We start from the raw sequence: 17,113 nt of genomic DNA, 5'->3' as shown, positions 1-17,113 counted from the left end.
TCAGTTCAGGTCTTGATCTCCGGGATGTGAGTTCAGGCCCCACATTGGGCTCCGCACTGGTTGTTAAGCCTATTTGTAGATAGATAGATAAATAGATACATACATACATACATACATACATACATACATACATACATACATACATTTATTCCCAAATATCTTGGGTTTTTTATGCTATTGTGAGTGGTATTGTTTTCTTTATATCTTTTTCAGATATTTCATTGTTAGTGTATAGAAATGCAACTGATTTCATTATGCTGATTTTGTATCCTGCAACTTTACTAAATTCATTGATTAGTTCTAACAGTTTTTTGGTGGAGTCTTCAGGACTTTCTATATATAAGATGATATAATCTGCAAACAAAGACAATTATGCTTCTTCCTTCCTATTTGGATGCTTTTTCTTCCCTTAGACTGATTGCTCTAGAATAGACTTCCAGTATTGTGTTGAGTAGAGGTGGTGAGAATGTGTACCCTTGTCTTGTTCACAAGGCTCATTTTCTTTTCTTTTCTTTTTTTTTTTTTTTTTTTAACGTTTATTTATTTTTGAGACAGGGAGAGACAGAGCATGAACAGGGGAGGGTCAGAGAGAGGGAGACACAGAATCTGAAACAGGCTCCAGGCTCTGAGCTGTCAGCATAGAGCCTGACGCGGGGCTCGAACTCACGGACCGCGAGATCATGACCTGAGCCGAAGTCGGCCACTTAACGGACTGAGCCACCCAGGCGCCCCACAAGGCTCATTTTCTTATAGGCTTTTCTTTCTCACTTCAAACCAGTGGGTTGAGTTTTTTTTTTAATAAAATAGAATAAAATAGTAAAGCTAGATATTGTTTCATGAGTCTTCATGATCACTTGTGTGTGTGTGCACGTGCTCAGAGTTCTCAGTATGGTTTACAGTAAAAATTTTTGAAAATCACTGGCTTAAATGATAGTAATATAACAGTTCTATTTTCAGGCTCTTTCCACACTGTTCCTGTATGATTCCACTTAACCATATGTATTTAAGATTTCAAGCCTTTTATCTCAAACCTATACTTATTTCATACATTTCAGTTTAGGACACTGAGGTCTTTTTATGTACCATGGCAGGGGCAAGATCTGATAATATAAAAATTTAGTTAAAGTAAGGAATAATAAAATTTATATATATATATATATATATATATATATATATATATGTATATATATATATATACACATATATATATATATACATGTATATACATATACATACCTTAAATTTATATATATATACATGTATACATATATCCATATATATATACACATATGTATATGTGTATATATATATATATATATATACACACACACATACCTTAAATGTTTTGTTTCCATGAAAAAAATTGAGCCAATGCTATTTTAATTTAATGTAGCCATGCTCTTTGGAGATTTTCTTGCACAAATATACCCATTTGTCATCTACACTCCCATTTTCTGTTTCTCTCTTTTCTTAAGTTTTTTTAAAATTTATTTTGAGAGAGAGCATGCATGTGTGTGCATGAGCTGGGGAGGGACAGAGAGAGAGGGAGAAGAAGAGGGAGGGAGGGAGGGAGGGAGCGAGGGAGGGAGAGAGAGAGAGAGAGAGAGAGAGAGAGAGAGAGAACCCCAAGCAGGTTCCACACTGTCAGCGCAGAGCCTGTTGTGGGGCTCATCCTCATGAACTGTGAAATCATAATCTGAACTGAAACCAAGAATTGGATGCTTAACTAGCTAAGCCATCCAGGCACCCCCCATTTTTAGTTTCTCTTAAGTGGAGCAAAGTGCTTTTTTAAACGTTGAGCAGAATTTTCCATCAGAATCCATCTAGATCTTAATTCTTTCCCCAATTTTTTTATAGTTCTTTATCCACACCAAATTCAACACAACTATTTTTTAGCAATTTGCCTTTACATAAACTCTCTAAAACATTCAAATTTGTTTTTATGGTAATAACTCCCTTTTCCATTTATAGTTCCTCAGTTTATATAATGATTAAGTTATCAATTTAATAATAAGTACACCTCTTTATAAAAAGAAGCCTGGAAACAAGTTCAACAACTCAACCCATAAGAACACAAATGTGCTGGCTTACTAAAAGTGTAGCTTACTAGATGTAAAAGTTTAGCATACCATCAGCATCAGTATGAATGATGAATATAGTTCAGGCCATCAGGTTGATTAAACGGAGATCAATTAAGAGATCTCCTATATCAACAAATCCATATTGAGACATAGATATCCCAGTGGAAATCCAAATTCAACATATGAAAAGTAAACTATTTTCCCTGTTAAATTCATTCCTAGTTATTTTCTTATTCCTCTGCTGCTGTCATCTACCCACAATTGCCCATGAAATAAGCCACAAACTATCTTTGACTTATGTTCCCTCATTTTCTCTCCTAAACATATCCCAAAGACATATTCTCTGACTTTGCTACCCTACTGATGAATCTTCATCATCCTTCACTTACTGCTACAGAAGGCTCCCGATTGGTGTAACAGCCACTGGTCACACTGCCTTAAATTCATTCTGTACACACTAGCCTGAATGACTTAACCAGAGTGAAAATCTGACTTTGTCATTCCTCCGATTAAAACCTTTCACTGGGGGTGCCTGGGTGGCTCAGTCAGTTAAGTGTCTGGCTCAGGTCATGATCTCACAGTTCCTGAGTTCAAACCCTGTGTCAGGCCTTGCACTGTTAGCATGGAGTCTGCTTAGGATAGTCTCTCTCTGCCCCTGGCCTGCTTGCTCGCTCTCTCTCTCTCTCTCTCTCTCTCTCAAAAATAAATAAATAATAAACATTAAGAAATTTTTTAATTAAAAAGAAGACTTTCAGTGAACCCCTCTTACCTTATATGCATCGAGTCTTGCAATATTCCAGACACAGTGCTAAGCATTTTTATGATAAATTAATTTATTCATTCATGTAACAATGTCTATTAAACACCTAACACCTAGCAGTCTCTATTTTAGCCTTAGGAATACAGCCATAAACAAAGCAAATTAATGTAAATTTTGTGGAGCCAAGATTTGTATCTTTTTTTTCCCCACTACTCTATTCCCAAATCCAAGCAATCTGATGTCAGTGTCTAAACTGTTGGTTCCAACCAATCTCTTTCAAATCATCTTTCCACTCCCTACATGACATTTTTCCCTCAAGCAAAATTTAAAAGCTTTAGTTTTACCACACACTCTGCTCTTCATTGATCCTTTTCCTGAAATTTTTTGTCTTTCTCCAATGATAGAAAGCAACATAATACCACAAACAATAGTTTTAAATGTATACCAGTCATGTGTTATCAGCCATTCCTAAAGAAACATGGAGTTCGAAACAGAACGAATCCAAAAGACTTAAGAGAACATTTTACCTAAGATAAACTGTATGATTCAAACAATCTTAGTGTCCCTTGCAGATAATGGAGCTATCTATCAAAATCCAAGAATTATAAATTTAAAAAAGGACAAGATATAGTGAATGGCTTTCATCTAGGCTCTACTCTAGTTCATAATTTAAGTGTTTTATGCTTTATTTTTTTTTGAGTTTGGATTTTTCAGTGTGTAAATTTTGTCTTGACTTGTAGATAAAGGGAAGGTCAAACTAGATACGTTGATTGAAGAATTGAGTTCTGTCTTAGGTAAGTGAAAAGTTACTTAATTCTTTACACGGTTCAAATGATATTTTCTACCATCCCTTTATTTGTTAATTTCACTATTTTAACCTTTCATTGATTAAATATTTCTACCTGCTTTGATAACCTATTTATTTTTGATAATCTGTGCTTTTGCAACAGATGTACTAGGTCTTTACCTATGAGAAGAAATTTCAAAATGTAGGTTATAACTGAGATACTACATGTAGACATAATTATTTGAATAGGTCATCAACAACATAATTTTCTGCGCAGTGATATTAGCCTTATATTATTATATGTAGTATTTTCCTCCAACATGAAGATGTGCCTTTTATTATAAATAAGGAACAATATATATTTTTAAGTCTGGTATTCACTCCGCATAATACAGCAGGTGACCTTAGGTCTTTGTTTTTCATCTGGCAATAGAATATGGTACTGTCCAAATACATTTTGTTCTGTCTTTCACAATTTGTATTCTTTTGATAATGTTGTATTATAGCCACAGACTTTTCTTAATAATGTGAGAATGTTTTTATTCCTAATTCCACCATTTGATCCTCACTCAACCATAGCCCTAGGAGAGATTACCAGGAACTGTCCAGACCTTCACCATTATTGATTTTCTTTGAGATGAGCTGACATCTGAATGTCAGGATAGTTTCGTCCTGGTTTTGTCTCTGAATCATTTGTTTAATTATTTGTTCATACAGCAGCTACATAGAAGCATTTAAGACTCTGAAAAGCAGAACTCAAACAGCTGTGACACAAACAAAACTAGCTGAAGGTGTTATAAGAAGGAAATGGAAGGCAGTCTAGAATCATGGTCCAGTATTTCTTAGGCCTGAAAGAAAACTAGTCCCAATAATGCCTTAAGTCTACCTTACATAATCAAGTTATCTTTTCTTAGATAAATTGGTCTATGGTATGAATCTAAGTACAATACGCACTATTAACAATGGGGCAAATCCCCCTCTAGTCAAAAGAAAATTGAAGGCAATTCTATCATTTATCCCGGGAATTTTACCTGGCTTATTGTACTGAATAATAGGGCATGGACTGTATGATATGCTCAGTCAGCCACAAATTTTTTTTATTACTGTAGATGGAATACGTTATACTTAGGAATCTGTTCCACTAGATATTATTTATTTCCCCAGAAAAGTTTCTAATCTCATGGACTCTTTATAAGAAGGCAAGGTCCATCAAGAGTATTGGAAAGTCATGCACAATTCATACACATAAATTGTCACTTAACCCCACAGCAGTTCTTTAAATTGATTTGCTAGTAAAAGGATGAGTTATAGAGTTAGGATTGTCCTAACTGTAGCAAACTGATTGTCTCTAGTAAAACTTAAACTTTAATAAGTTATTGATAGGAGTAAGGGAGATCATGATAGGCTAAATCAGAAGTATATAATTAAGTAATAAAAAGAATAAATATGACAAAATAAGAATAAAAATACGTGAAAAGTATACAAAGCACTGATAATCAGTGTTTTCTTATTCTCATGATCTTACATGGAAGCTGTCTACTTCATGCAGTTTTCCGCTTGTTCTGAGGATCTCGGATTTGGGGTCAGCAGGTGAATTATATGAACTACCTGCTTCTTGGACTCTCTGAAGAACCTCAGTTTGAGGTCTTTAATGTAATTTTCCAATTCTGATAATGTCTCTTAAGTATTCCCAGAAGTTTTTGTGTTCAAAAGACAGTGAAATTTCTGAATAATAGGAAAAACTTCTTGTATAATCATGAATAATTACCAAAAGAAAATATATTGCCCTACAATTGAATAGATAAGATGGAATGCTCTAGGTAGGTAACAGGACATCTAAAAGTTTGTTAACCACTATGTGTGCTATGGATTTTTGACAAAAGAGTGTTTCAACCCATCCAGAAAATAAACATAATATTATTAGTACATATTCATAACTCAGAAGCAACTATATAAAATCCATTTGGAAATGCCCAAATGGTCCCTCAAGGTATAGTTGTAATTCAGGGCTCAAGGTTACAGATTTTCCAGAGTTATTTTTATTTCAGAGGAGGGAGGCATGAATTGGTGATGTCCTCTAATATAATACAAAATATCTTAATCAGTTTTTAATAATGTGGCAAATTTGGGGCACCTGATTGAGCGTCTGACTCTTGATTTTGGCTCAGGTCATGATCCCAGGGTCATGGGTTTGAGGACCACATCAGGCTCCATGCCTAGCATGAAGCCTGCTTGGGATTCTCTCTCTCTCTCTCTCTCTCTCTCTCTCTCTCTCTCTCTCTCTCTCTCTCTCTCTTTCTCTCTCTCCCTCTCTCCCTCTCTCCCTCTCTCTCTCAAAATAAAATTAAAAATACAATAATGTGGGGTTTTTATTCCTACAGTGATATGTTGTTTTATGTAGGATTGTGGCAAATAATCAATTTGAAATGTATGCAAGGAGGTAAAAATCCTGACTTTGCTGGATCTTATTGTCATGGATATTATAATCTGACCATTCCAAGTATTTCTTTACAAAATTGAAGTCAAATTTTGTGATTCTATAATGGAATCTTTGAATCTGATCCTACACATGTTTTTCTTATCTATAAGAGGTCACTCAGAAAGAACTTTAGTTTAGGGACGCCTGGGTGGCTCAGTTGGTTAAGCGTCTGCCTGTTGGTTTTGGCTCAGGTCATGATCTCGTGGTTCATGAATTTGAGCCCCATGTCCGACTCTGCACTGACAGCACAGAACCTGCTTGGATTCTATCTTTCTCTCTACCCCTCCCTACTTGCATGGGTGAGCATGATCTCTCTCACAATAAATAAATAAACTTAAAAAAAAAAAACAAACAAACACGAACTTTAGTTTTTAATATGAAAAAATGAGCCACAGACGGGAAGGACATATTTGCAAAACACATATCTGATAAGGGACTTATATCCAAAATATTCCAAGAATTCTTAAAACTAAACAATAAGAAAACAACCCTAATTAAAAAGTGAACATGGGCACCTGAGTGTCTCAGTTGGCTGAGCATCTGACTTCACCACAGGTCATGATCTCATGGTTTATGAGTTCAAGCCCCGCATTGGGCTCTCTGCTGTCAGCCCAGACCCTGCTTCAGATTCTCTGCCCCATCTCTCTCTGCCCTTCCCCTGCACACTCTCTCTCTCTCATAAATAAACAAACATTTTTTAAAAAGTGAACAGAAGATCTGAATATTCACCTCACCCAGGAAGATATACAGATGGCAAATAAGGATATGAAAAGATGGTCAACATCATATGTCATTAGGGAATTGCAAATTAAAACAATGAGAGAATGCTACGTACCTATTAGAATGGCTAACAAGAGGAACTCTTATTCATCGTTGGTGGAATGCAAAATGGCAGAGTCACTCTGGAAGACAGTTGGGCAATTTCTTACAAAGCTAAACTTAATCGGTATTACCATAAGATCCAACAGTTGCAAATTAGGTATTTACCCAAATGAGCTGAAAACATGTCTACACAAAAGCCGCACACAAATGCTTATAGTAGCTTTATTCATTACTGCTGAAACTTGGACGCAAATAAGATGACCTTCAATTAAAGAATGAATAAACAAATGGTGGTACCTTCACATAATGAAATATTATTCAGTTATAAAAGGAAATGAGCTATCAATCTATGGAAAGACATGAAGGAATCTTAAATGCATACTGCTAAATGGAAGAAGCCAGTCTGAAAAGGCTACATACATATTGTGTTATTCCAACATATTACATTCTGGAAAAGGGAAAACTATAGAGACAGTTAAAAGATCAGTGGTTTCCAGGAGTTTACGGGGGGTGGCATAGGAAGGAGTGATGGACACGAGAGTCACAAGGGAATTTTAGTTCAGTGAAACTGTTCTGTATGTTACTGTAATGGTAAATACGTGACATATTGCACTTGTCAAAACCCATAGAACTGTATGATGCAAAGGGTAAACACAAAGGATATAGCTGGATCAGTAAGAGAAAAACACGTAGGCAGCTTCTAGAAGAATCTATGTGAAGGCTTCCTATGCTCTCCTTCTTATGAAGGGTCACACATAACATACTTTCCCTCCAGCAGCAAAAATGCAGTTTCACATGTGTGCCCAGGGAAGCCCATTAAGCCCTCAGTGCCCAAGGTTTTTTACTGGAGGCTTGTCACATAGGCACCCTCTGCCTAACAACTCTCAATATACCAGACTCCCAGAAGAAAAACCAATATTCACCATAAATCGCATTGTTTGCACGAGTCTAGGCACAGTGACTTAGGCTTATCAGTTGATATTGGAGGGAACATTCTGAAATCCGAGTTCCCATATGCCAGCCAAGTACCACCTGGCAAGCAGGCTCTTGTAAAGATCGCAGACTTAGGTTTGCTGTGTTAACTCTTTTCTGCACAGTCTATTTAATAGGATGATCTGCTACAGCATTCTCTCTAGTCATTATATCATCTATTTTACTGTGGACTTCTTCCTTTATGATAGCAATTTCTTTGAGCAGCATCAAAGCACCAAGTAATAATTACTACAAAAGTATGTCACCTATCCTTGAGTTTTACCAGTTTGAAATCTCTAGAAAGGGCAATGTTCAGTCACTTGAACCAATATTATATCAGTTAAGGACTTGGATCTTTCAAGAGAAACTAAACCAATTATTGCATATTTAGCCTACTATGTCCCTTTTCACTTTTAAGACAAGACCCACCAACAAATAATATTAAATCAGAGTGTGGTACTGAAGTTTCCAAATGATCTGTTTAGGATATGGACCCTTCTTGAACTCCAGAAATTGTAATTACAGAAGTAGAATTCTTCTCTACCGGTGAAGGAAATAGAGTCCCTGGATTGAGAGTGTTACACCAAAAAAAAAAGAGGTTAGAGTGGGAGAGAGCCAAAGCATAAGAGACTGTTAAAAACTGAGAACAAATTGAGGGTTGATGGGGGGTGGGAGGGAGGGCAGGGTGGGTGATGGGTATTGAGGAGGGCACCTTTTGGGATGAGCACTGGGTGTTGTATGGAAACCAATTTGACAGTAAATTTCATATATTAAAAAATAAAAAAAAAATAAAAAAAAATAAAAATAAAAAAAAGAGAGTGTTACACCATTGATAGTAATATGGGGAGAAAGTAGCAATAGTCCATTATTAGTAACCAACTAGTCAAAACGATATTGGACACTTTCAGGTAGCAGTAGAGATTATAATGGTATATAGTGCTGTCAGATTTAAATATGATCTTAATGTGAGATCTGAAGATGTTTTGACTAACTTTAGAAACGGCTGTTTCTCTGAAGCAAGGAGGATATAGCCAAGGCTACTGAATTAAGGGATAATCTATAATAAGCGATGGTCTTTGTGTATTGATGTGCTATGTTAATGCTCCTGAAGTGTCACCTGACCTCATGCACTGATAATCTAGAATGAATCAATCTGACTCTTGTCTTGAAGGGTACTCTCTTTCTCAAAACAAAAATTTCACATAAAGAGCAGTTTATAGTTTAAAATTATTATTAAACATACAAAGAAACAAGTCACCATGAGTAAGACCCCCATAATGAACAACATTTAGCAGATGAGCAGAGATTTTAGATTTTGGTTTTTTTATTTTTATTTTTTAATATTTATTTATTTTTGAGACAGAGAGAAAGAGAGCATGAACGGGGGAGGGGCAGAGAGAGGAAGACACAGAATCTGAAGCAGGCTCCAGGCTCCGAGCTGTCAGCACAGAGCCCGATGCAGGGCTCGAACCCACGGACTGTGAGATCATGACCTGAGCCAAAGTCGGACGCTCAACCGACTGAGCCACCCAGGTGCCCCGAGATTTTAGATTTTGGAATTATCAGACCAAAAATTATTAAATAAGCATGCTTAATATAGTTTAATAATCAAAAGAGAGGCTGGAACACATAAGTAAAGAGCAAGCAATTTGGTAAAGAACCAAAAAGACTTTTGAGAGGTGAAAATAGTAAAAATTTAAAACATTTGTCCGTTTCTTCCAGATTGTCTGGTGTATTGGCATATAAAATTTCATAATACTCTTTTATAATTATTTGTATTTCTGTGGTGTTGATTGTAATCTCTCCTCTTTTACTCATGATATTATTTATTTGGGTCCTTTCTCTTTTCTTTTTGATAAGTCTGGCTAGGAGGCTATCAATTTTATTAATTCTTTCAAAGAACCAGCTCTTAGTTTCATTTATCAATAAGAGCCAAACTATGGAAATAGCCCACGTGTCCATCAACTGATAAATGGATAAAGCAGATGTGTATATATACAGTGGAATAATACTCAGCCACCAAAAAGAATGAAATCTTGCCATTTGCAACAATGTGGATAGAGCTAGGGTGCGTTATACTAAGTGAACTAAGTCAGTCAGAGAAAGACAATACCATATGATTTCACTAAGATGTGGAATTTAAGAAACAAAACAGATGAACATATGGGAAGGGAATAAAAAAGAGGGAAGAAAACCTTAAGAGACTCTTAATGGTAGAAAACAAACTGAGGGTAGATGGAGGGAGGTGGGCAGGGGATGGGCTAAATAGGTGATGGGCATGAAGGAGGGCACTTGTTGGAGGGAGCACTGGATGTTATATGTAAGTGATGGATCACTAAATTCTACTCCTGAAACCAATATTACAGTATATGTTAACTAACTAGAATTTAAATAAAAATTTGGAAGAAAAAAAAGACACTGGACTATTACTCAGCCACTAAAAAAATAAATAAATATAATACTTGAAGGATTTATAAATAGCTGAAGAAAGAACTAAGGAACTTAAGAAATTACAAGGCGTATAGCACAGAAAGACAAAGAAATGGAGACTCTGAAAGAGAGGTTAAGAGACACTGAGGATAGATAAGAAAATCTTAGATATATCTATTTGGAATTCCAGGAAGAAAAGAGAAAGAAAACAAGACAGAGGCAATATTTGAAGAGAACTTTCCAGAACAGATAAATAGTATAAATCTAATGAAGCCAAGTGACTCTTAAGCAGAATAAATAAAAAGAAATTTATACTAGACATATGCACTTGAAATATGCAACATACCTAATTTATGAACTAAAAGTTTAGGATTCTAGGCAGCAAACTTCAGAGATGCCCTTTACACTGATTTAAACAAAAGGCTTAATTAAACCAAAATTGTTTTTCCTTCTTAAAGTTACAAAAGTATAGTAATCAAAAGATTATTTACCATAAAAATAGTACAAAACAAAAATTATTGTGGAAGCCTGAGGCTCTGTTTTGAAACATACTTTTTAACAAGCATCACTATGTGTATTTTTATATATATTATATTAATTTTTAATTCATATTAAGGCATATAATCTTTGTACCTTTCTAGATTTATGTGCCTAACATTATACTGCTCCTAACATAATTACAATTTCAAACCATCAGGAGAACTACTTACATTTCTATTTTGTGAAGAAAAGACCCAAATTATTATTTTATTATTTATATATTTATAAACCAGCCAAGGTGATAATAAATTTTAATTTTGGGGGGTGCCTGGGTGGCTCAGTCGGTTGAGTGTCCGACTTCAGCTCAGGTCATGCGTGATTGGATCACATTCATGAGTTCGAGCCCCACATTGGGCTCTGGGCTGGCAGCTCAAAGCCTGGAGCCTGCTTCAGATTCTGTCCCCCTCTCTCTCTGCCCCTCCCCACTCATGTCTTCTCTCTCTCTCTCTCTCTCTCTCTCAAAAATAAATAAACATTAAAAAAAAGTTTATTTTAATTTTTTTGTTTGTTATAGATTATGTGATTCTTAAGTACCGATGAAATTATCTTAATGGCACATGAGTAAAAATATTGCTAGTTAGCAGCATTTGATTGTAATCAAACTCACTAATTTTGTGTTCTTCGCAAGTTCTTTTTTATCACCATTTCTGTCTTTTCTAGGAAAGCAAATTGATGTCAGTGATGTAGACAGTGCTCTGAAAGACATGAAAGTGGAGGTCACAGACAAGGAATACTTTAATTTAGTAAAAACTCTACCAGTTGATGGTAAGGATTTAAAATATATATGTAGACTTCAAGGGGTTTAGACTACTTGCCTGTGAGATTTTCTTCTAAAATGCTGTCAGATTGTTACAGGTTGTTTTGTTTTATTTAATCATTTTTGAAAACTTTTAACATTATTTAGAATAATTCTAAATAATTATTTTAGAATAAAACTAAAATTTTAGTTTTTATTTTAGAATAAAAACTAAGTGACCCAAAAAACCAGGGTCATTTCATTTTCATTATGGTAATCAATAGCTATTTCACTTAATCTTGCCAATAAGATATGTGTATTGTTGTCCTTGGTTCCATTAATATTCCTGAGAGTAAGTGGAAAAATGTAAAAATGGAAAAAGAAAGAATGTAAGGAAAGAAGTCAAGGGTAAAAATAAATCAAATGAGATATGTTTTATAAGTTTTAAACCACTAATCCTTGCCTTTTATGCAAAAGTGAATAAATTTGCCTCATTAAAAATCTTTCTCCAAACCAACTTTGTCATTATTTGAGAGGAAATTAGGTACATTTCAGAAAAATCATTAAAAAGTCTATTTTTTTTTTGAAATTATGGAAATAGGGAGAAAATTGTAGAATATTTATTATTTAGGTGCATCTCCCTTATTATTTTTCTCTGACCGTGCATCATGTCTTTTCTTACAGCTGAAGGAAAGGTGTATCAAAAAAGGCTGCTGGATGGTGTGAAGGCTCTTCAAAGTGAGTGAGAAGTATGATGAGAAAGCAGATATATCTGTGATATTCTCTTATTTTTCATATACACTGATTTATTTTTATTACGTTAAAAATTTCACGTGTGTATTTCCCAATATTTATGGATATGTGGTATATGCCATAAATCCCTAGGAAATTACCCAGCCCCTTTCGAACTTGCACTATGTTGATATGAACAACAAGATACAGTCTGAGGATGAGACTCTCCATCTAGTCTTAAAATTGACCCTCCTTATACCGTTGACTAGCTTTTACTGGACCTTAAAGTCTTCATGAGTAAAGTGATAACCATAATATACATGAATTAGTAAGGAGTTTTTCTGCATCTTGGTTGTTTTTATGATAATTTGTCTCTCCTAAGGAGGAAAGGTGGCTATGAATAACCTCGTCCCATTTCTGGAAAATATGGGGATTAAGCTGTCACACAAAGAACTTGAAGATTTTTCACAAAACCTACCAGTTGCTGGTGAGCATTGCACATAAAAATGCATTCCCTTTAGGACAGCTTGGGTTTGAGAGTATCCATAGACCAGTGATAGTGTTTATTTAGTATCAACAGGGCATTTTTTAAAGGATGTGGCTGAATTCAAGTTTCACGTGAAAGTACATCCTGTCTCTTCTTTAAGAGAGTGTTCTACTATGAATAATTAAAATTGGTGAGAGTACTGACAAACAATTCTCAGATCAAAGAATAAAGAAGAAAATGAAAACAGAATGAGAAACATTTCAAAGAAACACTAAACAATAAGAGAACAGCCTATGATGAAGAATGATTCAAATTGACTAATGGTTGGGGTGCCTGTGTGCCTCAGTCTGTTGAGTGTCCGACTCGATTTCAGCTCAGGTCATGATCTCATGGTTCATGGGTTCAGGCCCTGCATCAGGCTCTGTGCTGACAGTGTGGAACCTGCTTGGAATTCTCTCTCTCCTGTTCTCTCTGCTCTTCTGCTGTTATCTCTCTCTCTCTCTCTCTCTCTCTCTCTCTCTCTCTCTCTCAAAAATAAATAAAAACATTTAAAATGTTTTTAATAAAAATAAATATAAAAAATAAAAATATTTAAAACATTGACGGATGGTTATTTCCAGTATATATGCCTCAGCTATTCTGATATAGTCAGAAAGACTAAAAAGGGATAGAGAGAAACATACTAAGAATTTTAAAAACATACTAGATATCAAGCATAATAATACTATTACAATATGTTATATATAACATGAGATTAAGATGTTGAAAATATTAATAAAATGAACATTTTTCCAGTGTAAAATAAATAAATTACCTATGTTGAGCAAAGAAGTGAAAAAAATCGAGAGACCAATAATAATAATTGCAAAAACCTATCAAATAATTGCATCTATCAACTGTCCACCACCACCTATCACTCTAACAAAAGGTGACAGGCACAGAGAGTTTTAGGAGTAAGTTCTTTCAATTCTTCAATTTATTTTAATACTATCTAAACCGGTCCAGAGGATTCCAGTTTGAGATGATGAAAAAACCAAAATCTGTCTAGTTTTTCTTTCCTCCAATACCTAACAAAGTGAACAAGAACAAAGAGCTACAGGCAGAATTGAAGGTCTGATGGGAAGCCCAAGAATACCATCCCATGCACAGATCTGTGGTTTGGTTAAATGTCTTTACCGAGTTCATTCTACTTAACTAGAGCAACGAACCCTGCTGGGACATTAAACCAAACCTCAGATATGGGAGCAGGGCTCACATATAATGAAGACCATGTAACATATCACCACACTCTCCGATTACAATAGAAGTGAGTAGAACAGTTTTCTTTAAATACATCTAGCTGAAGAAAGCTAACTGGTCTGAGATGCTATCAAGAGAGCAACTAAACATTGTTACATTAAATCCTGAGAATAAAATGAAAATCTGAACACAACTGCTGAAGTATATGCAAAACGAAAAGAAAGGATATGGCACCAATTCTAGCATTAGCACAGCAGAGAAAAATAGCAAAAGAAAAATAAGGAAAGAAGATGGAATGGAAGGAAGATAGCATGCAAAAAACAAATAACCCCATCTTGTAGTAATATAGTCAGTTTAACCTAAGGAACAACCAAAAAGAAGTACTTGACAATTAATTCACATTACAGAGCAATTTCATGGATTCAATAAAACTAGATCTCAAAATGAGAAGGTTACATAACATGGTGGCACTAAAAGAGACAGGGGCACCCATATGGCTCAGTCGGTTAAGCATCTGACTTTGGCTCAGGTCATGATCTTGCAGTCCATGAGTTCAAGCCCTGCATCGGGCTCTGTGCTGACAGCTCAAAGCCTGGAGCCTGTTTCAGATTCTGTGTCTCCCTCTCTCTCTCTGCCCCTCCCCTGCTCACGCTCTCTCTGTCTCTGAGAAATGAATAAACCTTAAAAAAAAATTTTTTTATAAAAAAAAAAAAAGAGAGAGAGACAAGGGTGCCTTGGTTGCTTAGTCGGTTAAGCATCCGACTTTGGCTCAGGTCATGATCTCATGGTTCCGTGAGTTCGAGCCCCTTGTTAGGCTCTGTGCTGACAGTTCAGAGCCTGGAGCCTGCTTCAGATTCTGTGTCTCCCTCTCTTTCTGTTCCTCCCCTGCTTGTGCTCTCTCTCTCTCTCAAAAATAAATAAAACATTAAATTTTTTTTTTAAAAAAGAGAGAGAGACAAACCATGAAACAGATTCCAAATGATAGAGAAAGAACTAAGGGTTGTGTCATAGACTCTAAGTCTAAAGTTCTCTTTTGACCAGCAAAAGAGTGGACACAAGATTAAAGCAAGAGATGGATAATGTCTGGGGAAAAGACAAGAGCCCCGAATAAGGGCCCTTGCCCCATATTTATTCAGATCAGAAGGCTTACACCCAAATGTAATGGGTGTGTACAAAGAGACAAACTAGGAACATTAACTTGGGGACGTGAGGGAAAAGGGGGGTTTTGAAGATATACAGTGTTTGGGGTTTGGGTCAATATAAAACAAAATCTGGGCACCAGGCAGATGGGTAGATGGTTGTTAACAACAGACAGGAGGCGCTATTTATCATACCTGTTTATCTTTGCCAGCCTAGGGGATAAGGCAGATAGGGGAAATAACCTCAGGGTTAATAAGGCACCTTTTCTTACGTTAACCATCTCCCACTTCGGGCTGCTTTGCCTGCAGCACAGCGGTCCATAGTCCAATTCACCAATTTACCTAACCTGGCCCTATTCTCCTATGAAAGCAGATTTTCTGCTGTAGTACTAACTTGGGGGTGCTTCCACCCTGAATATCTAATCTTGTTCATTTCATATACCTATCAGGGGCGCCTGGGTGGCTCAGTCAGTTGAGCATCCGACTTCAGCTCAGGTCATGATCTCACGGTCTGTGGGTTCAAGCCCCGTGTCGGGCTCTGTGCTGATAGCTCAGAGTCTGGAGCCTGCTTCGGATTCTGTGTCTCCCTCTCTCTCTCTCTGCCCCTCCCCTGCTCATGCTCTCTCTCTCTCTCTGTCAAAAATAAATAAACATTAAAAAAAAATTTCATATACCTATCTATATATTGGGCACCTTAGCACCATACCTATTTTAGGCCTTTGCCTCTCCCTCTCTATTCTGGGACCTCTGCACCCCCTCTCTATTTTGGGGTGCCTTGGCTCCTCCCTATTCCTGGCACCTTTGTGCCTCCCTATTCTTGGGGTGTCTTTGCACCCCCCTATTCTTGGAGTGCCAATCTAGTTTACCCAAACTTGGGTGTGAGCATTTTATGACTTTGTATTTCTTTATGCCTTGTTAACCCATTGGTGTAAACCTGGGGGATTCCTAAGCTTATCCCCACAGGGTTGCTGGAGGGAAGGTGGGGAGGGTGGGCTAAATGGGTGATGGGGATTAAGGAGGGCACTTGTGTTGAGCACTGGGTGTTGTATGGAAGTGATGAATCACTAAATTCTACTCCTGAAAGTAATATTACACTATATGTTAACTAACTGGAGTTTAAGTAAAAACTTGAGGGGCGCCTGGCTGGCTCAGTTGGTTTTAAGCATCCGACTCTTTTTTTTTTTTATGTTTCGGACATTTGTCCATTCTTCATACATGCCCTGATGTATGCTTGATGTAAGAGTCGGATCTTACAGAGTATGTATGCCTGATGTAAGAGTCGGATGCTTAAAACCAACTGAGGTTTTAAGGTTAAGCATCCGACTCTTTTTTTATTTAATGTTTATTCTTTTTTGAAAGACAGAGAGAGACAGAGCACAAGCAGGTGTGGGGTGGAGAAAGAGGGGACACAGAATCTGAAGCAGGCTCCAGGCTCTGAGCTGTCAGCACAGAGCCCAATGCAGGGCTCGAACTCACGAACCGTGAGATCATGACCTGAGCCGAAGCCGGACGCTCAACCGACTGAACCACCCAGGCACCCCTTAAGCATCTGACTCTTAATTTCAGCTCACACCATGATCTCACAGTCCTGAGATGGAGCCTGGCTTCAGACTTAAGATTCTTTCTCTCCCTCTCCTCTGCCCATCCCCTTCTCATGCACACTTTCTCTCAAGATAAATTTTAAAAACATTTAAAAAAATTAATTAAAACTTGAAACTATAAAAAATAAAATTAAAAAATAATTAAATTTTAAAAATAAAACAAGGGGAATTGCCTAACTAAAGAAACAAAGTACTAAGCAATCATTATAGAATTACTAAATAAATTATAAACATCAAAGTAAAAAATAGATGTGGCTGAAATCTTATTGACAGACTAAGAGAACTTAAGATAATCACAGTAAAAGCAG

The 17,113-nt window shown here is 36.3% G+C and overlaps 1 protein-coding gene across 1 annotated transcript in view; it reads left to right on the top strand.

The window, feature by feature from the left end:
* Positions 1-12,843, top strand: part of LOC145715164 (uncharacterized) — a 34,291-nt gene extending 21,448 nt beyond the window's left edge. The window contains exons 10-13 of the mRNA XM_081794824.1: positions 3,582-3,635; positions 11,532-11,636; positions 12,292-12,345; positions 12,722-12,843. Coding sequence (XP_081650950.1) covers positions 3,582-3,635; positions 11,532-11,636; positions 12,292-12,345; positions 12,722-12,843 — 335 coding nt within the window. The remainder of the gene's footprint in view (positions 1-3,581; positions 3,636-11,531; positions 11,637-12,291; positions 12,346-12,721) is intronic.
* The last annotated feature ends 4,270 nt before the right edge of the window (positions 12,844-17,113 follow it).

This window comes from Panthera onca (genome assembly GCF_046562875.1).
Source record: "Panthera onca isolate mPanOnc1 chromosome E1 unlocalized genomic scaffold, mPanOnc1 haplotype 2 h2.Chr16_ul_5, whole genome shotgun sequence".
Taxonomy (NCBI): Eukaryota; Metazoa; Chordata; class Mammalia; order Carnivora; family Felidae; genus Panthera; species Panthera onca.
This window is presented reverse-complemented; position numbering and strand designations above follow the sequence as displayed.